The sequence below is a fragment of the Ips typographus genome, linkage group LG2, assembly GCF_016097725.1.
Source record: "Ips typographus isolate SLU linkage group LG2, UJ_Ityp_2.0, whole genome shotgun sequence".
Classification (NCBI taxonomy): domain Eukaryota; kingdom Metazoa; phylum Arthropoda; class Insecta; order Coleoptera; family Curculionidae; genus Ips; species Ips typographus.
In genome coordinates this window covers 5380423-5406161 of record NC_138423.1, presented here as the reverse complement: position 1 = coordinate 5406161, position 25739 = coordinate 5380423, and the positions used below count along the sequence as shown (strand labels likewise).

Below are 25739 nucleotides of genomic sequence, written 5' to 3'. Positions count from 1 at the left end.
GTGTAAAAACAACAAATATGCCACAGATCTACGACTTTCTAAGGTGTGCAAATTATGTCTCTTTAGAATGTCTACTTTAGGAATATGAAATTGATATGTACCTGTTTTCTTGTAATTTATATATCTTAGCATTTTATTTTGGACTTTTTCTAAGCCATACTTATGGATATTATAATGAGGACTCTCTGAAATATCCGGAAAAATTAAAACTGAATTATAATTTTCCTTTGAACATCTTTATTATGTGAATATTAAAATGAGGCAAAATGAGGTCTGGGGAAGCTGCTGGCCACGGAATTGTTGCAATTTGGTGTTCTTGCATCCAAGCTTGAGTATAGGCAGAAGTATGGCATCTTGCATTATCTTGCTGAAAACGCCACCCTTCTGAGTACAAAACATGAGCCGCTTACACATACACAATATTTAGCCACATACACAATATTTTGGACTATTAACGGTGCCATCAACTATACAAAGAGGAGTAGCACCACGCAGAGATTTGGCACCCCAAACCATTATTTTAATGGGGAACTTAGAACATTGAAGAGTAACTTTTTTTCTTGAGAGGATTCTTAGATGATTTGCACCAAGTTGGAAACAACTTTCGTCAGATATAAAGACGTTACTAAAGTTATCTTCTCGAAAACGTTGACAAAAATCCATTCTTCTTTGCTTTTGTAGGGATGTCATTGCAGGAATTCTTTTCGGCCTTCTTGATGTGTATTGCCTTGCCTTTTCAGTGATATGCGGACAGTTTTGGGACACACTTTCATTCCTCGTTGATTTCCGAATCCGTTAGCCAATTTTCTAAAGCCTAGTCGCGGATTTTGTCGCCCTAAGGCCACTAAAGCGTTAATTGCACTAATTTTTTAACATTTTGAACGCCTTTTTTATACAAATATTCCACCTGTTTTCTTTTTTCTACTTGCGACATTATTTCACAAAATCTCAGCTTATTGAGAATCAACAAAATTTGCCAATTGCGGTTGCCATACAATTTTGGCCAGAACCTACTATTTGGGCCAACTTATATTATATATTAAAATAAGGAGAAACTATAAAATTCCGGATAATTTCTCGACGGACTATACCAGGTGTCCAAGAGCACCCTGGACATAGGAGATTAACATGTGAAAACGGTTTTGATTTTTTTGCGCCTGTACGGTTCATTTCATGGAAAAACGCTTTAGATAAAAGTTGTAGAGCACATTTTCGGCTATCAACTTGTAATTTTTTCAATACCGTAGATTTGACCATTAAGACGAAAAACGGATCTAAAATTCGGAAATTTTAAATGTCCACTAAGTCATGTCAGTCTGTCATTCACTACTTCATTGCCATTAGAATTGGATTGTACGCACTCTAACCGAAGATTATCCAGTCGAGTCTTGTCGTCTTGAATTCGATTAGTCTCCGGCAATCCAGTCACTTCCTGAAACGGTAGGGAGGGTTGTCTACTTGGATGTTGTTACCACAGTTGGTTAAAATGGCGAGTAATAGTTTACCGTTGCTAAAGCCGAACCAATAATATTGCAAATAACCCCATTTACCCGCTCACCATTCCAAAGTTCAACCATTACATTTTTCTCTTGTTCAAAGTGACGGTTACGAGCTCCATGACGACAATCAAATTGTCTCTTCATCACTACTTGTGCGTGAGTTGCTGAAAGAGCTGTCCGTGGTCGGAAAACATCCATTGGAATTCTTGGCCTGCGGCCAAAAAATACCTCTGCTGGAGTTTGTTTGTTCAACTCTCTACTGGGCATATAATTATATGACGCAACAACCAAATCCAAGCTGTTTGGCTTATCATTGAGACCATTCTTGATCGAGATGCAAATTCAGTTGACGTAAATTGTGTTCCGTTGTCGGTAACAATTGTTTTCGGTACTCCTAAATGGCGAAAAATGCTGCGTAGATACTTTACCGTAGCTGCCGTTGAAGCTGGAGTAATCCACTCGGCATCCGTATACCTACTGAAGCTGTCAACAACCACTAGGAATGCATGTCCCTTTTAGGCTCTCCGAAATCCATGTAAACTCTAGACCAAGGTTTTTTTGTGTCTGGCCACGGGTTCAAAGGTTCCTTACATGGAGCCGCTGCTGTTTCGGCACATCTGAAGCACTGTTTCACTATTCGTTCTGTGTCGTTGTCAATTCCTGGCCAAAAATAATGATGATGATGATTCCAGGATGGCCCCGGTGTAAAAGCTTAAGTGCACATTCTCGAAGCGGAGGAGGAACAACTACTCGTTCCATCAACATAATGGTATCATTGACAATGGATAGGCACTCGGCGTGACGCACATATGGTCGAAGATCTGTATCATTAGAGTCTGCCTTGTTCCATCCGGTTTTTATTCGATCAGAAATCTTTCGAAATACAGGATCCTCCAGCGTTGCGGATCCCATAGCTTCGAGAGCGATACCACTTAGTTCTTTATCAGCAGCTTGAACTACAGCAATAACCACCTTCTATTCTCCTAGTCTATTTCCGAGTCAGTTGAGTTCCTGTTTGATTCATCAATTAACCGCGATAGGGCATCCCCTTTACTAAATTCTTCGGTTTTCACATATTCAATGTCGAAATTATAACCAATCATTCTTAATGCCCAGCGATTGAAACGCGCGGACGTTCGCTGCCTGGGTCCCTTTATATCTTTCGTATTGAATAAGGCAAGCAACGGTCGGTGATCGGTTTGCAGAATAAACCCACAAGAATTTATGAAACCTTTCCACTGCAGTAATCAAGGCAAGAGCTTCTTTCTCGATTTGACTATACTGGCGTTAAGGTTCCGTCAAACGTAGTCTTGTGTCTGGCAAACCATTCTGAAAACGGGCAACCAGCTCCCGTAAATAAATTTACTTAAACGAATTGACGTCTAAAGTCGCAGGTGTGTTTCTTCCCTTCTCTTGAAGACATGTAATAAGCTCCCTTATCTGACTTTGGTATGCCTGTGCCTGTTGTAGCATTTCTAGCTGTTGGGCTTCCAATAATTTAACGAAACGGTCCATCCTAGTTTTAGTATCGGAATCCATTGTAAAGGTTCGAATGACAATTCGAAAGATTGAGATCTTGTATTCAGAGACCTAATTCTTGAACATAGGAAGTCTCAAGAGTAGTGTTGCTAGAATGTGACAGAAGAAGCTGACTATGACAGGTTCCTGTCAGATTCTACAGACTTTTCTCTTAATAGCTCCACATGGATAACTCCACAGATATCAGTTTTGAAAATGCCAACTTAATATAGTTACAGTCTACTATCAACCAGCTCAGCAAAAAGCGAATCAATCTGAAGGAATAAAAGTTGTAAAGAACACAAATATTAAACATTTCAATTCAAGTCAGTTGTTCTTGAAGAAACGTGGATAAAGAGTAAATGTGATTTTAGTAGATCTGGGTTTTTTCATCCGTAAATTAATTAAGTGTGTATATTATTCAAGGAGCTTTTTATGATAGCCATTAATTCCTAAGAGAGATGTTTACATCACGAGCCGCAGGCGAAGGACGCAAATCTTCCCTGAAATGGCCCTAAAAAACGAAGATAATACTATACTTTGTCCACGACCACTGTCCATTACAATAATGCCAAGTGAAGGGAAAAGTTGTTGCTCTTTTATGTAGATATACTGTTTCTTTCCCATGCTTCGATTTTTCTGACAGCATGTTTTAATGACTTTTTCGGATTGTATGTTTGGACATTTCTTCTCTTTTTTACTTTGTATTGTATGTTTACCAATTATCAAAAATTTCTTAATTTCACGTCTTGGAATAACAATAGAGTAGACATTAACACTAATTCTTCTTCTGAAGTGCCTATCCGTTGGAATGATGGCGTTCTATGATTTGCCAACCAATATATTCTCTTTTGATCGGGTGCTCTCCTATTTCTTGTAGCTTGTAGTTCCTGATTATGTGGCCGAAATACTGCAGTTTCTGCTATTTTACGGTATCTAACAGCTCTGGTTCTTTCTTCATCCGTCGCATCACTTCTGTGTTGCTAATTTGTTGACTCGGTATTTTCTCTCAATTCTACAATTCTCCTGGTAGTCTTTTTGGTGAGCGTCCAGGTTTCTACCTCAGTTTTGTTTAGATATTTAGACCACTGTCAGATAAGGAACATATAATAAGATAAATCTATTTGCTACCTAATATTGCTACATTTTCCATGTACAGATGTCAAGCTTTCGTACTGCAGCAATAAAATGAACATTGAAAATTAAATTTTCACAAAAATATTTATAACAATTATTGCTTAATGGCAGATACATAATGTGAGATTTAAAGGACGAATTTGTCAACACGGCAACATCCAAACAACCTATCAAAACGATAGATTAATCTATGATATACAGGATATTTAATCTTGCTTATAGTCTATTTAAAAACTAGGAGGAGTGAATGAAGAAGCCTGACATACACAAGCAAAAGTTACCAAAAACATGTTTTTAGAGGTTTGGGTGACATTGGCAGTTTGTTGATGTTTAGGTTAGATAAATAAAGTTGTAGTGTCAGCAAAGAATAGCTATTTAACAAGAAGGGACAGCCGGCATAATTCCTTTGATATTGGGGTGATGTCTTTGGCTGACCTCGGTATGCCTTTGGTAGGACACATATTGCCGGTTGTCTCTTATCTTATTTTATTTAGAAATAAAAATGCATCCAAATTTCAAATATAATATAAATTTGGATTGGAAGATATCAATCCTTATTAGCTTTAAACTGATGCTTTTAAACAATTATTTGATGTGGTCTGAGATATGGCAATGTTCTTCAACAACCTGAATGATCAATGAAACTTTTGATATTCATCGAGCCAATATTAGTCGATTGTCAGAACGCATTAATTTCTATTGAAAGTTTAACTAACATAAAAGTTGAATGCCAATCTTAAACAGAGGGGTTACTCACTGCGCATTATTTGGGTCAAAAGATTGCCTCCCCCAGAAAATCTCCTCAAATCTCCTTAGATTTACCCAGATCTTTTCAAATATCCTTAGATCTCCTTAATCATCAAAAAATCTCAGAATTTTTTTCTAGTTTTTTTGAGGTTTATTGTTGTATGTCAAACTAAACTACTAGTCACATGAGTATTATAAATCTGAGATCAAAAAATAGTTTGATTTAGTTACTAATAATACGTTAGTTACGAAGGACAACAGGTTCGATAACAGAATAATATTACAACGATTTTTCATGAATATTCTAAACAATGTTTTGACAGTTTTCAAACTTAACGGATACTCCACTGCCTTTGGAGTCCACGATCATATTTATGTCTTCTGAAGGCTGATTAATGGCCGAGTATGGATTCCTCTCCATTTCATCCGGTTCCTTAGGACTTAATCCTTTGCCGGAGACATCGCCGATTTAAATTTTGCGAGCAATGGAAACTTTCTTGCACAAACTTTCTTCTAGATACCCTCTAGCAACCTTTGTTGATTCCCATCCACCAAGTTCTTCTAAATCCAATATATCCCCTCCAGCATTAACAAGAAAATTTGCCAAAGATCTTCTAACGCAGTGACCAGTATACATATTAGGATTTTCTAGGGAGCTATTGCTCTACTGTACATTTTCCTTTTCTATATGATAGAAACAATCTTTGGTGAGTAACATGGGCTAGCCTTAACATTGCATACTTTTTGAATAAAAGCATAGGATTTGATTGACTTTGTCCTCAGATACTATCGCGAACGTCCGTTTCTTGTGGGTTTTGGAGTCGGGAATAGTAAAACAATCAGCTTGTCCTTTAAAACGTCAACATCTTCCGTGGTCATCTTGGTTAGTTCATTGGTTTGGCAGGCTCCTCCAATTCCAATTAGAAAGGCCACTTTTAACATCAAACACTCCTTGTCTGGGGCAGAACGTACAAATTCTGTTCTATTGTAAATACCTTTGATTTTTTTGCTCTCCGACGTTTTTCTTCTTGATGAAACGTATTTGTCGATTTCCACTCTCTCGTAACATGGAATATTTTGGCCATAAGGACGAAGCAGAATATTCTGCAGCGAGTTTTGCAAAATATGCTAGCAACACCGTTTCTTCTGCACCTCGAACTTGTACTTGGTTTCGCCACACACAAAACGGTTCATATTCTTTCGCATAATGGACTTTCGACTTTTCCGGAAGCAAGTTCAACCTTATAGTGTTGGCTGCAGCCAAAATATTATCAGGAATATCTAAATTTTGCATGATTTTAATGCGGACAACAAAAATTAAATGACATACAATTTGGTTGATTTTGTTTTCGCATCGCTTTTGCCAATGATACGATAGAGCTTTGAATGTAACTCGATTATTAGCGATTTAACACCGTCTCGTCCACGACTATTATAAATCGCATAATAATCCCGTTACATTAATAATAATTAAACGACTCTGATGCAACAAGAAACTTTAGAATGCTAAAGAATCAGATTGACAGTGATTAACCTGAAAATTCAAATGGTGGAGGAGCCGGCGTTATTTGACCCGTTTATTTATGATTTCTGCTGAATTCGTAATCACTCCTAGTTTTTAAATAGACTATACTGTAACTGTAAGAGACCAGATTTTTATTTTAAGTGTTATAACATTGTTAGTAGCTTTATTATACTTATTACTGTTAACTGGAAAATAAAAAAGTATTTCAAGATTTTGTTTTTTTCGCGTCATACTTTTACAATACGTATTTTCTATGTTTTAGGCCCACGACAGTCCGGTGAGAACTATGGTGTGGAGTCACAACGACAGTTGGATGGTAACGGGCGACCACGCTGGCTTCGTAAAATACTGGCAGTCCAACATGAACAACGTCAAGGTGTTCCAGGCGCACAAAGAAGCGCTCCGAGGCATAAGGTATCTACTACTTCTCTTCATTTTGCTCAGACTTGTATATTTATCGAAAGCCGTTGTTTTGGATAATAAAAAAAAAAAAACAAAAATCAATCCGCATCCCCTCCCCCTCCCCCCTACGTTAGTGCGATTCGTTTTTAAGAGAATGTGATAAAAAAAGTTGTTTAATAAAGGAACATCAGGTTGAATGACTAAACGTTCTGTGATAATACTTTATAACTGTGATATTGTAACGAAATGTATTTTTTTTTTTGGAATAAATTCGTTTTTCATGCTAATTTACGAGTCGAATCCTGGAGTCTTTCTACCCCGGCCATAACTTGCCAGAGTATTTAGATTCGAGGATTTGCGTTGTTATTTCAAGAGCCTTTTCGCGAATTTCTCGACACTTTTTATTAAAAAAAAATAAATAAAATAATTGGAACAAAATTTACCGTCGCACTAAACACATTTTCTTAAAAAATCAAATATGGAAGAAGAATTCTATCGACGATTTTAATAAATGATTGAAGTTAATAAAGAACCTAGTCCCATTCCTATCCTAAGTCCCAATGAAATAAATCTAATATGCATAAATAGTGCTAATTATTAATTAAAAAGATTATTTTAATACAAGATAAATTGAGTGAAACTACACAAAATATAAAAGCAATGTTACAAAAAATACTTAAAAGCACAGCTACAGAGGTACTCCTTAAACAGTTTTTACATATTTTTTAATATTAACGTTGAACAAGGAAATCTGTTCTTTATGTCAGTAAATGGCACCTATATCTTAAAACAACATAAATATTTTCATATCTTTTGAGTAAATAAATGTTTAAATTAAATAAGTTGTGGTATTGAAATTGCGCCCTCAATAACCCAAATATTTTAAGTGAAAGCAAAACTCAGAGTCGATCTCCACAAATATATATTATTAATAAGTTGTTATCTGCCTAACATGTTTCGGGTGTATTCAGACACCCATCTTCAGAGGCTTTACTAGATCACTAGTCTGCTGGCTGTCATTCTACAAGGGGGGACAGCTGAACCCAGATGTACTTAAGGTGGTGATTGGTTTTTTATTCTACACAGGGGAAAAAAACCTTTATCAAAAAACCCAGTTCTGGTTCTGAGATGACAGGTTGCTTGGTTTTTTATTCTCAAAGGGGAAAAAAAACTTAATCAAAACCCAAGGAAGTTGAATGATGTCAAAACTGTATGTTTATCTAAAAGGAGACCAAGTAGACACGAAAGGGACGTCACACAACAAAAACCGCGGTGGACACTGAACAAGTTAAAATTTAAAAAAGGGGGACTTTTCCCTTTTATCACTATGGTAGTGTGACCGTGCGGGGCTTCATGGCTTGGGTGCAGGTGTACATGAAGACTTCACACCACCGCGGTTTTTGTTGTGTGACGTCCCTTTCGTGTCTACTTGGTCTCCTTTTAGATAAACATGCAGTTTTGACATCATTCAACTTCCTTGGCTTTTGATTAAGTTTTTTCCCCCTTCAAGAATAAAAAACCAAGCAACCGACTTCTTCTTCTCTTTGACATCAACACTGGGTTTTGATCAAGTTTTTTTTTCCCCTGTGTAGAATAAAAAACCAATCATCACCTTAAGTACATCTGGGTTCTGCTGTCCCCCCTTGTAGAATGACAGCCAGCAGACTAGTGATCTAGTTAAGCCTCTGAAGATGGGTGTCTGAATACACCCGAAACATGTTAGGCAGATAAGAACTTTTTATTAATATATATTTGTGGAGATCGACTCTGAGTTTTGCTTTCACTTACACTCACTACACCACTGTGTGCATATGGACTACTACTTTTCGACCAAATATTTTATTATACCGTCAATTCTTGGGAACTATGTCCGTCTGTTACGAGAGGGAGAAAGAATTCAACGCCAGGTTCTATAGTGACTGTCCAGCGATCTTCATCTTGTAAAAGTGTTTGTCAGTAAATTATTTAAAGAATATAACTTTTTTATTTTGAACCTTACATAAAATTTCCTAACGTAGTACCTATACTGATGTGTTCTCGCAGTTACATTTCAAAATTAATTATTTGTAGAAGCGGCTTATTTAAACAGAAAAGTGATCTTAATTGGAATTGAAACACAATCGACCGTCTTTCTTGATTTACAATTGTGTTACAATAATTATACACTGAAACACAAAATAAATAGCGTCAAAAAGAAAATAAAATGCCGCTATATTTCTGTTTGCAATCCAATATTGAAGCACTCAAGGAGTAAGGCTCTAATTCTAATAACATTTTTTTAATCTTCGTTTTGAACCTTTTCTTATTGCACACTTTTGGGGAAACAATTATACAAACAAAGACACATATAAAACGGACTTTTTTCTGTAAGTGTTAATCTATGTTTAGGATATTCTCCATTTAGATTTCGTGTATGATATGATGTGTTGAACTTTTAATTCAAATTCATCCTTGTGCTGCAAAAAGCACATTACAGTTAATCATTAAGACCATAGACAGTTAAGATACTCTCTTTTTAAAAACTCCCCTAGAACTTTCCCTATATTGCATTTTTTTAAGCATTTTAACCGAGAGGTAGATCGCCGAAGTAATTTGGTGTAGGTATTATGAGGCATTTTCCCATTATTACGAAACATTTTGAGGTATTACGAGGTATTTTGAGATATTTATAAGGCATTTGAGAGTATTTTGAGGCATTGTCTGTATATTTCAAAATGTAGTGTATTAACAAAATTGACTGAAAATTGAACAGAAGAGTACAGGCACATGTAATTATTATGGTAAAATCTTTGTTACATGATATTGAGGTGAAACAATATTCATTACAAATTATTATAATAATTTACCAATTTTTCAACATTTAAACTACATTTTTAAGGTCACGTGACTGTTTTTGACAATTTCAGCTTTTGCAACTCTCTAAATTTAGTTTACCAAACTTTCAACGTACAAACTACATTTTAAAAGCTACGTGACTGTTTTTGACAGGTGTCAACTGGATTTTACAGTATTGCAAGCTCTAAAATTGCATAATCAAAGTCACGTGATATGTCTCTTGTAATTTAAACTTTTACAACTGTCTAAAATAGTCTGAATTTAATTTACCAAACTTTCAACGTATAACTACATTTTAAAAGCCTCATGACGGTTTTTGACAGGTGTCAAAATGATGATTTATGAAACCAGTGCTAAATTCCTAACCAAAATCAATGCAGAAATGACAGCTGGACTGCCCGAAACTGTTTTCATAACTGATCACCAGAGGGAGTATCTCTTACCTTGAAACGCAAATTGTTTTAACAACTGTCTAAATTTAATTTAACATTTTTTAAAATTTCAACTGCGTTTTGAAGTTTATGTGACTGTTTTTGACAATGTCAACTGGCTTTTACAGTGTTGCAAGCTCAAAATTGTATTATTAACGTCACGTAACATGTATTTTACAATTTCAGCTTTTACAACTGTCTAAATTTAATTTAACAAACGATCAACATTTAAATTACTATTTAAAGTCACGTGACTATTTTTAACCGGTGTCAGTTGGCTTGGACAGTGTTGCAACCTCTAAAATGGCATAATCAAAGTCACGTGATGTGTCTCTTGCAATTTCATCTTTTACAACTGTCTAAAATAGTCTAAATTTAATTTATCAAATTTCTAAATTTTAAATCACATTTTAAACGTCACGTGATTAATTTTGACAGATGTCAACTAGTCTTTACTGTAGTAAAAACTTGCTGTAGTCTTCTTTAAATCCTCTATCCAACCGTCACAAAAAACTGAAAGCGCAGTTGCCACATTTCTCCAGTAAATTCAAAAATGTAGTTTCCATAAACGTTCTTTTAGCACAGCCAGCGACTTATGATCATAACTCAATTATTGTTGGGCTTTCAGCATGCTGTAAAAACTCACTGTTATCCTCTTTAAGTCCTCTATTCAACCGTCACACAAAACTGTAAGCGCAGTTGCCACATTTCTCCAGAAAATTCAAAAATGTGGTTTCCATAAACGTTCTTTTAGCACAGCCAGCGACTTATGATCATAACTCAATTATTGTTGGGCTTTCAGCATGCTGTAAAAACTCACTGTTATCCTCTTTAAGTCCTCTATTCAACCGTCACACAAAACTGTAAGCGCAGTTGCCACATTTCTCCAAAAATTCAATAATATAGTTTCCATCAACATCCTTTTAGCACAGCAAGAGACTTATAGTCATAACTCAGTTATTTTTGGGCGTTCAGCATGCTGTAAAACTCACTGTAATCCTCTTTAAGTCCTCTATCCAACCGTCACACAAAACTGTAAGCGCAGTTGCCACATTTCTCCAAAAATTCAATAATATAGTTTCCATCAACATCTTTTTAGCACAGCAAGAGACTTATAGTCATAACTGAGTTATTTTTGGGCGTTCAGCATGCTGTAAAACTCACTGTAATCCTCTTTAAGTCCTCTATTCAACCGTCACACAAAACTGTAAGCGCAGTTGCCACATTTCTCCAAAAATTCAATAATATAGTTTCCATCAACATCTTTTTAGCACAGCAAGAGACTTATAGTCATAACTGAGTTATTTTTGGGCGTTCAGCATGCTGTAAAACTCACTGTAATTCTCTTTAAGTCCTCTATCCAACCGTCACACAAAACTGTAAGCGCAGTTGCCACATTTCTCCAAAAAATTCAATAACATAGTTTCCATCAACATCCTTTTAGCACAGCAAGAGACTTATGGTCATAACTCAGTCATTTTTGTTCTTTCAGCATGCTGTAAAAACTCACTGTAATCCTCTTTAAGTCCTCTATTCAACCGTCATACAAAACTGAAAGCGCAGTTGCCAGATTTCTCCACAAAATTCAAAATTGTAGTTTCCATAAAGGTTCTTTTGGCACAGCGAGAGGCTTATGATCATAGCTCAGTTATTTCTGGGCTTTCAGCATGCTGTAAAAACTCACTGGAATCCTCTTTAAGTCCTCTATCCAACCGTCACACAAAACTGTAAGCGCAGTTGCCACATTTCTCCAAAAATTCAATAATATAGTTTCCATCAACATCCTTTTAGCACAGCAAGAGACTTATAGTCATAACTCAGTTATTTTTGGGCGTTCAGCATGCTGTAAAACTCACTGTAATCCTCTTTAAGTCCTCTATTCAACCGTCACACAAAACTGTAAGCGCAGTTGCCACATTTCTCCAAAAATTCAATAATATAGTTTCCATTAACGTTCTTTTAGCACAGCAAGAGACTTATGCTCATAACTCAGTTATTTTTGGGCTTTCAGCATGCTGTAAAAACTCACTGTAATCCTCTTTAAGTTTTCTATCCAACCGTCACACAAAACTGTAAGCGCAGTTGCCAGATTTCTCCACAAAATTCAAAATTGTAGTTTCCATAAAGGTTCTTTTGGCACAGCAAGAGACTTATGATCATAGCTCAGTTATTTTTGGGCTTTCAGCATGCTGTAAAAACTCACTGGAATCCTCTTTAAGTCCTCTATCTAACCGTCACACAAAACTGAAAGCGCAGTTGCCACATTTCTCCAGAAAATTCAAAAATGTGGTTTCCATTAACGTTCTTTTAGCACAGCAAGAGACTTATGCTCATAACTCAGTTATTTTTGGGCTTTCAGCATGCTGTAAAAACTCACTGTGATCCTCTTTAAGTCCTCTATCCAAACGTCACACAAAACTGTAAGCGCAGTTGCCACATTTCTCCAAAAAATTCAAAAATATAGTTTCCATAAACATTCCTTTAGCACAGCAAGAGATTTATGGTCATAACTCAGTTATTTTTGGGCTTTCAGCATGCTGTAAAAGCTCACTCTAATCTTCTTTAAATCCTCTATTCAACCGTCACACAAAACTGAAAGCGCAGTTGCCACATTTCTCCAGAAAATTCAAAGATGTGGGTTCCATTAACGTTCTTTTAGCACAGCAAAAGACTTATGCTCATAACTCAGTTATTTTTGGGCTTTCAGCATGCTGTAAAAACTCACTGTGATCCTCTTTAAGTCCTCTATCCAAACGTCACACAAAATTGAAAGCGCTGTTGTCACATTTCTCCAGAAAATTCAAAATTTTAGTTTCCATAAACGTTCTTTTAGCACAGCCAGCGACTTATGATCATAACTCAGTTATTGTTGGGCTTTCAGCATGCTGTAAAAACTCAAAAACTCACTGTTATCCTCTTTAAGTCCTCTATTCAACCGTCACACAAAACTGTAAGCGCAGTTGCCACATTTCTCCAAAAATTCAATAATATAGTTTCCATCAACATCCTTTTAGCACAGCAAGAGACTTATAGTCATAACTCAGTTATTTTTGGGCGTTCAGCATGCTGTAAAACTCACTGTAATCCTCTTTAAGTCCTCTATCCAACCGTCACACAAAACTGTAAGCGCAGTTGCCACATTTCTCCAAAAATTCAATAATATAGTTTCCATCAACATCCTTTTAGCACAGCAAGAGACTTATAGTCATAACTCAGTTATTTTTGGGCGTTCAGCATGCTGTAAAACTCACTGTAATCCTCTTTAAGTCCTCTATCCAACCGTCACACAAAACTGTAAGCGCAGTTGCCACATTTCTCCAAAAAATTCAATAACATAGTTTCCATCAACATCCTTTTAGCACAGCAAGAGACTTATAGTCATAACTCAGTTATTTTTGGGCGTTCAGCATGCTGTAAAAACTCACTGTAATCCTCTTTAAGTCCTCTATCCAACCGTCACACAAAACTGTAAGCGCAGTTGCCAGATTTCTCCACAAAATTCAAAATTGTAGTTTCCATAAAGGTTCTTTTGGCACAGCAAGAGACTTATGATCATAACTCAGTTATTTTTGGGCTTTCTTTTAAGAATTATGTAGGTACAAATTATCTAGCAGCTAGAAAAAATACGCAATTGATTGGTAACATTCTTTCTTCATAAACTTTTGAATACATGTTGTTCTCGACTATACTTATTTTACTCAAGAAACAAAAACATATTTGAGTTTTCTATATTCTGCTTTAACTATGTGTGACTTATTTGGTTACTGTTCGACGATATTGTTATTTGTATATCAAATATTTGAACAGTACTAGATTTATATGAATGTAAATAAACTGAATTGTGACGAAAACTATGTTGTATTTAGCTTTAGTCCCTCCGACACGAAGTTTGTAACGTGTTCAGACGACGGTACTCTTCGAATATGGGATTTTTTGCGGTACCACGAGGAACGAGTGCTAAGAGGTAAGTACCCGTTGTAGCTTCAATTAGCTTGTTCAAAATGTATACACTTTATTGATAAGTGAATTACTACTGTGTTATCTTAATAAAAATTTCGGATGGGTACTTAATGAATAAAATAATGAGAGAAAAAATCTTTTCTTTTCACTTTAAAAACTTTAAATAGCAGAGTGGTGTTAGGACCCAAAGGAAAGTCAATATTCAGTTGAAATGGTGTGAAAGAAACAAAATTGACACCTACAAAGTAATTTGATACTATTCGGACGGTTTGGCAACACTGATACAAAATGCGTCTAACTATTTCTGAAACCCTGAATAATTCTAGCTAGGTAATCAGAAAAGGTGTTCCATTATAAGTTTTTTTGCCTTTGCCATAGTATTTTACTTTGTACAATAATATCTGTAAGAATAAAACCACAAGCTGCCTAAATATTAATATTACTTTGTATTGCATTTGAAGAAAACTTTAATTCACGTTTGTATTATTACACTCCTCTCTGTTTAAAGGACACGGTGCTGATGTGAAATGCGTCCACTGGCACCCTCAAAAAGGTTTAATTGTATCCGGAAGCAAAGATAACCAACAACCCATTAAACTGTGGGATCCAAAAACGGGACAGTCGTTAGCAACTTTGTAAGTGTCCGCCTATACCTTATAATGGCAGTGTCCTAAAAATAGTGTATTGCAGACACGCTCACAAATCTACTGTGATGGATTTAAAATGGAACCAAAATGGAAATTGGTTAATCACAGCGTCCAGGGATCATTTGTTAAAATTGTTTGATTTACGAAACCTTAGTCAAGAAGTTCAGACGTTTAGGGGACATAAAAAGGAGGCTTCTAGCGTAGCATGGCATCCAATACATGAAGGATTGTTTGCTAGCGGCGGTTCTGATGGTGCTATCGTGTTTTGGCACGTTGGGTACGTAAAATGTTCAATTTTACTCAACTTGGAGTACCAAATTGGATACTTATAGTGCTGACAAAGAAATGGGTGCCATCGAACAAGCACACGACAGTATAGTTTGGACTTTAGCGTGGCATCCTCTGGGTCACATTCTATGTTCCGGATCAAACGATCACACCAGTAAATTTTGGACGAGAAATCGACCAGGTGACCAAATGCGTGACAAATACAATCTTAATACTCAACCGACTGGTATTGCCGGCTTTGAAGATGTGGATATAGGAGGTTTATAATTCCTTACTATATTTTCCACGCAAACGTAACTCTGGTGATAATTTGTAGATGATCTGAATAATGCTGCTATACCTGGAATGGGTCCGGAGGACAAGGTGGAAATTACTGCTTTGATCGGGGATGAAAATACTGCCATTCCAGGTCTCGATCTAGATTCTAGTCTTTTAGTTAATGAGGAGAAGTCCAAACCGAAAAAAGTTCCGTTTAGTAAACCCATTCCAAGAAATTTCCAAGCTCAATGGAATGAAACTTTAACACCTGGTTAGTAACATTTATTCATTTAAAAAAAAATCTATTATAACGTGTAATTTTCAGAAAACACTCCTGGTGTAGTTCCTCTCGAGAAGATCACACCAAACGCTATTATTATTTACGGAAAACTAATCCCAGTAACACGTAAGTAGATGGTACTTTGGCAAGAAAACTGCTTTCACTAAATCAACGACACATTTCAGCTGGTTCCAGATTGGAAAAAGCTATATCTGAGGGTCCAGAGGTTCTCCAGAAATTTATTGACTCTGGGGAAATTGAGGAATTACATGATGTCATGCCTATTAGAGACCCAGACGAAGATGAATATTTGAGGGACACTAACCACGAGGAGATTGAAAACATGCACAATATCAGCCACAATGACACAGATAGTCGGTTTCCTGACGATAACGATCACAGTATGGATGACGATGATGCTCGTTTGATGGATCAGGATATGAGAGTTTTCAATCCCAAAGGAGGTAATAATATAAACTCCTCGCCATTTCAAAACGAATCGACAGATTTTAATGCAGTTTGGACTGTCATTTGGCTTGGTTTATTGGCTTTTTACTGAAGGAAAACTTCTGCTTTAAATCTCTCTAACTGTCTTATACAGGGTGTGAAAGAAGTGCGTGCAAAAAAGTGAAATTTTCAAATAGTCAATAATTTTTTTGGTTTTATTTTAAGGAAGTTTTAGATGTATTTGGCCACTGAAAATAACTTGTAGAAGCTTCTGCCAAGTAAAAATGACTTGTAGAGGCTTCTGGCAACTAAAAATGACTTCTAGAGGCTTCCGACAATACAAAATGGCTTTTAGAGGCTTCTGGCCCTTTAGAAACAATGTTGGCAAGCTTAAGAAAGTTTTAGATGCTTTTGGCCACTGAAAATGACTATTAGAAGCTTCTGCAAAGTAAAAATGACTTTAACAGGCTTCTGGCAATTAAAAATGACTTGTAGAGGCTTTGACAATACAAAATGGCTTTTAAAGGCTTCTGGCTCTTTAGAAACAATCTTGACAAGCTTAAGACAATTTTAGATGCTTTTGGCCAGTAAAAATGGCTTGTAGAGGCTTCTGGCAACTAAAAATGACTTATAGAGGCTTCCGACAATACAAAATGGCTTTTAGAGGCTTCTGGCAACTAAAAATGACTTATAGAGGCTTCCGACAATACAAAATGGCTTTTAGAGGCTTCTGGCCCTTTAGAAACAGTCTTGATAAGCTTAAGAAAGTTTTAGATTCTGCCAACTAAAAATGTCTTGTAGAGGCTTCTGGGATTTAAAAATGACTTTTAGAGGCTTCTGACAATACAAAATGGCTTTTAGAGGTCTCCGACAACACAAAATGGCTTTTAGAGGCCTCTGGCCCTTTAGAAACAGTCTTGATAAGCTTAAGAACGTTGTAGATGCTTTTGGCAACTAAAAATGACTTGTAGAGGCTTCTTCTAACTAAAAACGTCTTGTAGAGGCTCCTGTCAACTAAATATGACTTCTAGAGGCTTCCGACAATACAAAATGGCTTTTACAGGCTTCTGGCCCTTTAGAAACAGTCTTGATAAGCTTAAGAAAGTTTTAGATGCTTTTGGCCACTAAAAATGACTTGTAGAGGCTTCTGCCAACTAAAAATGTCTTGTAGAGGCTTCTGGGATCTAAAAATGACTTTTAGAGGCTTCTGACAATACAAAATGGCTTTTAGAGGTTTCCGACAATACAAAATAGCTTTTAAAGGCTTCTGGCTCTTTAGAAACAATCTTGACAAGCTTAAGACAATTTTAGATGCTTTTGGCCAGTAAAAATGGCTTGTAGAGGCTTCTGGCAACTAAAAATGACTTATAGAGGCTTCCGACAATACAAAATGGCTTTTAGAGTCTTCTGGCCCTTTAGAAACAGTCTTGATAAGCTTAAGAAAGTTTTAAATGCTTTTGGCCACTGAAAATGACTTGTAGAAGCTTCTGCCAACTAAAAATGATTTGTAGATGCTTCTGGCAACTTAAAATGACTTCTAGAGGCTTCCGACAATACAAAATGGCTTTTAGAGGCTTCTGGCAACTAAAAATGACTTATAGAGGCTTCCGACAATACAAAATGTCTTTTAGAAGCTTCTGGCCCTTTAGAAACAGTCTTGATAAGCTTAAGAAAGTTTTAGATGCTTTTGGCCACTAAAAATGACTTGTAGAGGCTTCTGCCAACTAAAAATGTCTTGTAGAGGCTTCTGGGATCTAAAAATGACTTTTAGAGGCTTCTGACAATACAAAATGGCTTTTAGAGGTTTCCGACAATACAAAATGGCTTTTAGAGGCGTCTGGCTCTTTCGAAACAATCTTGACAAGCTTAAGACAGTTTTAGATGCTTTTGGTCGCTAAAAATGACTTGTAGAGGCTTCTGGCAACTAAAAATGACTTATAGAGGCTTCCGACAACACAAAATGGCTTTTAGAGGCTTCTGGCCCTTTAGAAACAGTCTTGATAAGCTTAAGAACGTTGTAGATGCTTTTGGCAACTAAAAATGACTTGTAAAGGCTTCTTCTAACTAAAAACGTCTTGTAGAGGCTCCTGTCAACTAAATATGACTTCTAGAGGCTTCCGACAATACAAAATGGCTTTTACAGGCTTCTGGCCCTTCAGAAACGATCTTGACAAGCTTAAGAAAGTTTTAAATGCTTTTGGCCACTGAAAATGACTTGTAGAAGCTTCTGCCAACTAAAAATGATTTGTAGATGCTTCTGGCAACTAAAAATGACTTCTAGAGGCTTCCGACAATACAAAATGGCTTTTAGAGGCTTCTGGCAACTAAAAATGACTTATAGAGGCTTCCGACAATACAAAATGGCTTTTAGAGGCTTCTGACCCTTTAGAAACAGTCTTGATAAGCTTAAGAAAGTTTTAGATGCTTTTGGCCACTAAAAATGACTTGTAGAGGCTTCTGCCAACTAAAAATGTCTTGTAGAGGCTTCTGGGATCTAAAAATGACTTGTAGAGGCTCCTGTCAACTAAATATGACTTCTAGAGGCTTCCGACAATACAAAATGGCTTTTACAGGCTTCTGGCCCTTTAGAAACAATCTTGACAAGCTTAAGAAAGTTTTAAATGCTTTTGGCCACTGAAAATGACTTGTAGAAGCTTCTGCCAACTAAAAATGATTTGTAGATGCTTCTGGCAACTAATAATGACTTCTAGAGGCTTCCGACAATACAAAATGGATTTTAGAGGCTTCTGGCCCTTTAGAAACAATGTTGACTAGGTTAAGAAAGTTTTAGATGCTTTTGGCCACTGAAAATGACTTGTAGAAGCTTCTGCCAAGTAAAAAATGACTTTTACAGGCTTCTGGCAATTAAAAATGACTTCTACAGGCTTCTGACAATACAAAATGGCTTTTATAGAGGCTTCTGGCTCTTTAGAAACAATGTTGACTAGCTTAAGAAAGTTTTAGATGCTTTTGGCCACTGAAAATGACTTGTAGAAGCTTCTGCCAAGTAAAAAATGACTTTTACAGGCTTCTGGCAATTAAAAATGACTTCTACAGGCTTCTGACAATACAAAATGGCTTTTATAGAGGCTTCTGGCTCTTTAGAAACAATGTTGACTAGCTTAAGAAAGTTTTAGATGCTTTTGGCCACTGAAAATGACTTGTAGAAGCTTCTGCCAAGTAAAAAATGACTTTTACAGGCTTCTGGCAATTAAAAATGACTTCTACAGGCTTCTGACAATACAAAATGGCTTTTATAGAGGCTTCTGGCTCTTTAGAAACAATGTTGACTAGCTTAAGAAAGTTTTAGATGCTTTTGGCCACTGAAAATGACTTGTAGAAGCTTCTGCCAAGTAAAAAATGACTTTTACAGGCTTCTGGCAATTAAAAATGACTTCTACAGGCTTCTGACAATACAAAATGGCTTTTAGAGGCTTCTGGCTCTTTATAAACAATCTTGACAAGCTTAAGACAGTTTTAGATGCTTTTGGCCACTAAAAATGGCTTGTAGAGGCTTCTGGCAAACTAAAAATGACTTATAGAGGCTTCCGACAATACAAAATGGCTTTTAGAGGCTTCTGGCCCGTTAGAAACAGTCTTGACAAGCTTAAGAAAGTTTAAAATGCTTTTGGCCACTGAAAATGACTTGTAGAAGCTTCTGCCAACTAAAAATGACTTGTAGAGGCTTCTGACAATACAAAATGGCTTTTAGAAGCTTCTGGTCCTTTAAGCACGGGTCATACTATGCTGTAAGTGTTATTTAGGTTTATATCTCGGGACGTTTTTGAGCGTTTAAATTAACTTCCCATGTCACAAGAAATATTGATTTATCCAAAAAAGGCAACATTACGAAAATCTGAGTACTTTTCAGGACAAGCCCCATGTTTGATAAGAATGATAAGACCTTACAGGGTGTCCAGCGACAGTGAGGGAAACTTGAAATTTTCCAATTTAACTGTCTCTAAACGCCCTGTATGATTCTATTGATCAAGGGAGTTAACTTAAAATTATGCAACACCTACTATGGGACCTACACTTGACTGAAAAATGACAGTTTAAAGCTACTGCCTTAATTCGAGATTGGGTGCTGCTATATGTCGCATTTTTTGGATAAATCGATATTTCTTGAGCCACAGGATGTTAATTGGGGAACCGAGATATTGACCTAAGCAACCCTTCCTTATGTTAAAACAAAACCAAAAAAAATAATTGATCAACTGGGGACTGCTTCTTTTCCATCCTTTATAATACAGAGGCGGTGCATTTAAGTCAGAGTATTGACATAAATTAAGCTCAATGATAGTCCAAACCGCAAAAAAATGACTGTCCCGGTTGAGGTTCTGAGGACCACCCAGTTTTTGGTAGTAAATAACGTTATGGAATCTTTTAGATAGTGATATGAGAGTATTCGGGGACACCGATCTGAGAAATGCCGAACCGAAACTGGACTTCCGACCGCCGCCCAATCTCGACTTTGATATGAGAAGTCAGGGTCCGATGAATCAGTTTGGGCGGTTTGGAGGGCGGCCTGGAATGGGCGGACCGGATCGTCCAATGGGCATTAAAGGATTAATGGACAATAATTTAGGTCGAAACAATTTGTTTGACCGAGATGATCTAATGGAACGGGACGGTCCAATGCATAGAGATGGTCCCATGGGTGAGTTTAAATTTTCTAGTTTTGTTATTGTACAGGGTGCTGCATTTTCGATGGTTTTACGGGGTACAGAGAAAACGGTAATAGAGAGAAAAAAAGTAGCATACGTGTTCTGATCTCTTTTTCTGAGCTGAGATGACTGGCGAAAAGTGGGCGGCGCAAACTTCTTTTGTTTCAAAGATACGGGGGGTTTTCGAAAATTGGTAATTTTTGAACCTCTTGAGTATTTCAGTTGCTCTTAAAGTTATCAAAAAAGGAAGAACGGTTCTTGGTAGAAGTTTTCATGTAGAATCCAATGGCGTAGTCAGTTTTTTTCTGTTCCGTTTAGTTTCTGACATATGACAGTAAGTTACATTTTTTTAAATGGAACATCCTATATATTTTTACGTCATTTAATTCTGTTGATTTTTACCTTTTAAACGGTGTATTACAACATATAAGTTTGTAGAGGTTAATCCTGTTATTTAAAAAAAAAAACCTTTGCTAAGCTAAAAAAAGGCCAATATCTAAAATACTAAACAAAATCGGAAATCATATAAACTAACACATCAGAAAATTAAATATTTTTAATAAATCTTATTAAAAATCTAAGTTACAAACAGTTCTACCGTCACTTTAATACGAAAAGTGGCTATTTCTATTTTCTACTATTTTTAAGGTGGAAGTTGAAAAAACTGTTTATAAACGACATGTAACATGAAAATGGTGAGGTTTTGTTTTTTGTTTATCAATCCCAATCCTCTGACCGGTTTCGCCGTATTACGGCTCATCAGAGAGGCTATAGGGCTTGATAACCAAAGAACAAAACCTTCGTTCCAGTATAGTCAACTGGATGCCAGAAATGATAGTTGTGTGCAACATCTGGTGACATCTGTACTCAACTCTCTGAGTTAGAAAGTACAGAACAAAACAAAACCTCACCATTTTCAACCAATCAGATCGGTGTTTACCGAATGATGCGGCATTAATGGTGCTGTTCCTAGATTTTGGAACGCCATCTGTACTTTCTAACTCAGAGAGTTGAGTACAGATGTCACCAGATGTTGCACACAACTATCATTTTTGACATGTAACATGTTAATATGAACATATCCAAATTTTGTTTCGACTGTGACATATTATTTAGCACTTTTTTGTTAAGGAAACGCTTTTTTTCTAATTACCAAGATTCACGTTTACAAACTTATATGTTTTAATACACCGTTGAAAAAGTAAAAATCAACAGAATTAAATGAACTAAAAATATATAGGGTGTTCCATTTAAAAAAATATAACTTAGTGTTATATGTCAGAAACTAAACGTAATAGAAAAAAAACTGACTACGCCATTGGATTCTACGTCAAAACTTCTACCGGAAACCGTTTTTCCTTTTTTGATAACTTTAATAGCAAATGAAATACAGAAGAGGTTCAAAAATTACCAATTTTCGAAAACCCCCCGTATCTTTGAAACAAAAGAAGTTTGCGCAGCCCACTCTTTGCCAGCCATCTCAGCTAGGAAAATGGGATCGGAACACGTATGCTACTTTTTTTCTGTCTATTACCGTTTTCTCTGTACCCCGTAAAACCATCGAAAATGCAGCACCCTGTACAGGGTGTCCCAATAAGCCGTGCACGCGGCTGTTTCTCGAAAACTATGGCTACGAAACATTTTTTTATTAGTAAATGTAAAATGCTGGATATAATTTTTAGCTTTCTAAATCCACCGATAGGGGCGTTTCGATACCACTAAAATGTCCAAAATCTCTGAAAATTTAAATGGAAAGGGTATAGCAAAAATCTCATAAAAGTAATTCCCTATTCTCTACGAAGAATTTTCCTATTTAATATTTTTTTCTATCTCTTCAAATAAAGTGGTGGGAGTAGTCCAAAGTTTGCTTTGAAAGAAATGAAATATCTCGAAAACGGCTAATCGTAGAGACTTCGTTTTTGCGGCATTTTAAAGAGCATTTTCTGTCCTGGAGAGTGTCCCAAAACAATGTTCCATTTAGTTTTTGGTCTTTTCGATAGAGGGCGTTTTTACAAAAATTGCAAAAATTTATAATGAAAACATGCATTTTTGGACTCAAAATTTCGGAGTGCACATGCACATGGTTAATTGGTTCTAAATTTCGGAGTGCACATGCACATGGTTAATTGGTCATGGTTAATTCATTCTAAACTTGGTTAATTGGGATTACTTACTTGAAAATGTAACTTTTTTCTTTAAATAAAAATTGACATATTGTTAGGTGGACGGGGTCCATTATTTAACTCAAATCTAAACCGACCAATGGGCGGACCCGGTTTATTGGATAGCCCAATTCGTCGTGGACCAATCAGTCTGCTAGACACTCCATTAAGACCGCCAATGGGCGTTCTTGGACCGAGACACCCAATGGAAAAATCAAATTTCGACAGGTACGAAGATGAAGATTACAGAAATAACGCTGGGCCAATGGAGAGAGATTTCAACGATTCCTACGATGATTACGGTGAAGATTACCGAGATGATTACTATGAAGAAGGTGAGTTTTTCTGCAGAAACTAATCAATTAAGGTATTAATTAAACATATCTTCAGAACCTCCAAACAATAGTTGGCAAAGAAACAACCCAGGCAGTAACTTTAGAGGTGGACGTTCCAATTTTAATCAAAGAAATAATGAGGATAATTGGAACGGGCCTCCTAATATAGAGTTTCACGGTCGGGGCCGAGGGGGAAGAGGAAATCCACGAGGTGGTGGAAATCGTGGAGCCAAAAGAGGACGCGGAGGACCGAAATCAGGAGGCAAAGGCCGAGGTGGAAGGGGTAGAGGAGGAATGTGAAAATGATAAGTTTTTTTGTTGCTTAGTTCGTAATGGACACATTGGAGTGAGTTTCGTGAAAAAGACTTTGTTGTGTGAATTGACTCCTTATTATGTATTTAAATAGTGAATTATAAATGAAAGTTTGTCCCAGGAAATGGTCTTCATAATTGTAATTAAAAATTTATTAATAAAATAATACAAAAATAATCAGCGTTTACATGTCAACCAAAAAGGTGGGAAGCAAATTAGAACCCAATAATTATTAAAATTCCTTATATTAAACACGCCACTTTACTTACAGTCCTCTCCTAAAAATACGCTTATCCTTATTTATAATTATTAAATAGATTCTCTGAAAAAATGCTTTATAAAAACTTTTCTATGTTAAGATTGCATCTATAACTACTTTGTAGTTCTTAAAACTGAAATATACATACACAAAAATACATCACGAGTACTATTACGATTTTTCCCGTTTTTTGAAATTCCGTTTACTCGCGCACCGACTCAAAATGTCGTTGACGTGACGCTGGTGGTCGAACACTTTCATGATTTGACATTTCGCGTCCGTCATGCCGTCGTTGATGATTTTGATTCGCTGAAGATTGCCCTGTTGGTAATAAAAATGGTTTAGAATAGTAACAGTAGAGGAATAAAGCTGAAACAAAACTTGTCTTTGACTAGACAACCTTAAACTAGAATGCGTAATAATAAAAGTCTACCAGTAGAATAGAAAGAGCGGAAAAAGATGGTCGATTCAAAATTAATTAACAAAAAATCATATTTATGCCGGTTTTCACCAGAAACAAACGAAACGCAGTTTAACACGAACACACTACCAGAAAGTACTTCCTAGTTCTTGGGGTGCATTTAATCCCAAAGTGATACAACCAAAAAACACAAAACACATGTTTAATTGGTAGGTCATTTTTGTCATTATTTTGTACTGGCAGCCGGCTGCACAGGTGGGATGTAAGTGAAGTTGTCATTCAGAATTTGCCATTTGTACAGCCGGCGGACAAGCATTATTTCTCCCATTTTACGTAAGGCACATGTTTCTGGGCGCCTAAAAAGCGTTAACGGTTGCGATTGCGCCTTATCGTGTGTAGTTTTTAGTTTGTTCCGGACCGAGTAAAGCGCCTGCATTATAGAAGTTTTCGAATTATTTTTACTGACGTTTGCGTTTTTTGTTTGTGTTTTTTTAATCCAAACTAATACTCTCGGGTAAGTAAACCACTTTAACTTGATTTTATCTTTCGTAAGACGGTAGTTTTGATTTTAGTGATTTCCAAGAATATGGATTGTAATAAGAAACCATTGAGTAATCTAGAGTTATTGCAAGAAACTGAGGCAATCTCTTCCGAGTCAGAAAACGAATTCAAAGAATATTTTGACAGTGATGATAGCATCGGGGATCCCGACTTTCACACTCATCCATCTAGTCCTTCAAGAGACAGTTCTTCTGAAGAAGATCTTTACATGGATGAAGTTTCTGATTTTTTTTTTTTTTTTTTTTTTTCTTTCTCCATGGGTCTGTCGGCTGTCCGCTCCAGATAGCACGTAAGCCTAATGGCTTATTGTACTGTCCCCATGTTTGTGGTACTTTAGTTACACCAGTCCATTATCCCTGTTTCCCGTACGAGGTGAAGAAGGTCCTTGCTTGGTGCTCTTTGTATCTCTTTCAGTACTAACTTAGTTTTCCCGAAGATTGTTTGTCGCCTTTGACCAAGTGCTTCACATTCACATATGATGTGTTCAAACGTTTCGATTTCCTCCCCGCATAGTCTGCAGTCCAGGTTATCATCGAATAGTTTCATGGTGGACAGGTGTTGTCTCACAGGTCCATGCCCTGTGAGAAGCGCTGTTAGGTCTTTCAGTTCTTTCCTGCTGTACTTTAGCAGTTCTTGAGCCTTATTTTTATTTGGTCCTGCAATAGCTTGCTTCCCATGCTTATTTCCTGGGTACGTCTTCCAGCGTTCCAGGTGTTTTGTGTTGATCCATTCTCCAGTGACCCGTCTTGTTGAGCATCTAGGTATGCCTACAGATGGTTCTGGTCCAATCATGTTTGCATTTGAGCCTTGCCTGGCAAGTTCATCTGCTTTTTCATTTCCAGGAATGCCTGAGTGACCTGGTACCCATACAAGTTTTACCCTGTTATGCTCTGCCAGTTCCGTAATTCTCTGTAGACACTCATCTACCAGTCTTGACGATGTTTTGCACGTAAGCAGTGCTTTCAAGGCCTCCTGGCTATCAGTTATTATTAGAATTTGCTTATTTTTGTAAGTCCTTCTAATGTTTTCTTCTATGCACCATAACAGA

General features: G+C 36.6%; 2 protein-coding genes across 3 annotated transcripts in view; one reads left to right on the top strand and one right to left on the bottom strand.

Moving 5' to 3' along the window:
• The window catches only part of Wdr33 (WD repeat domain 33), a 28413-nt gene extending 4786 nt beyond the window's left edge, over positions 1-23627 (top strand). Inside the window, exons 4-14 of the mRNA XM_081973981.1 lie at positions 6689-6840; positions 13961-14058; positions 14563-14689; positions 14745-14978; positions 15034-15248; positions 15306-15518; positions 15573-15653; positions 15713-15991; positions 20365-20634; positions 22863-23138; positions 23194-23627. Of these exons, the coding sequence (XP_081830107.1) occupies positions 6689-6840; positions 13961-14058; positions 14563-14689; positions 14745-14978; positions 15034-15248; positions 15306-15518; positions 15573-15653; positions 15713-15991; positions 20365-20634; positions 22863-23138; positions 23194-23438 (2190 nt within the window). The 3' untranslated portion in view covers positions 23439-23627. The remainder of the gene's footprint in view (positions 1-6688; positions 6841-13960; positions 14059-14562; positions 14690-14744; positions 14979-15033; positions 15249-15305; positions 15519-15572; positions 15654-15712; positions 15992-20364; positions 20635-22862; positions 23139-23193) is intronic.
• Positions 23628-23678: 51 nt separating this feature from the next.
• Positions 23679-25739, bottom strand: part of Sap130 (Sin3A-associated protein 130) — a 40229-nt gene continuing 38168 nt past the window's right edge. For both annotated transcript variants that reach the window (XM_081973980.1, XM_081973979.1), the window contains exon 16: positions 23679-24030. In XM_081973980.1, the coding sequence (XP_081830106.1) occupies positions 23881-24030 (150 nt within the window). In that variant the 3' untranslated portion in view covers positions 23679-23880. The remainder of the gene's footprint in view (positions 24031-25739) is intronic.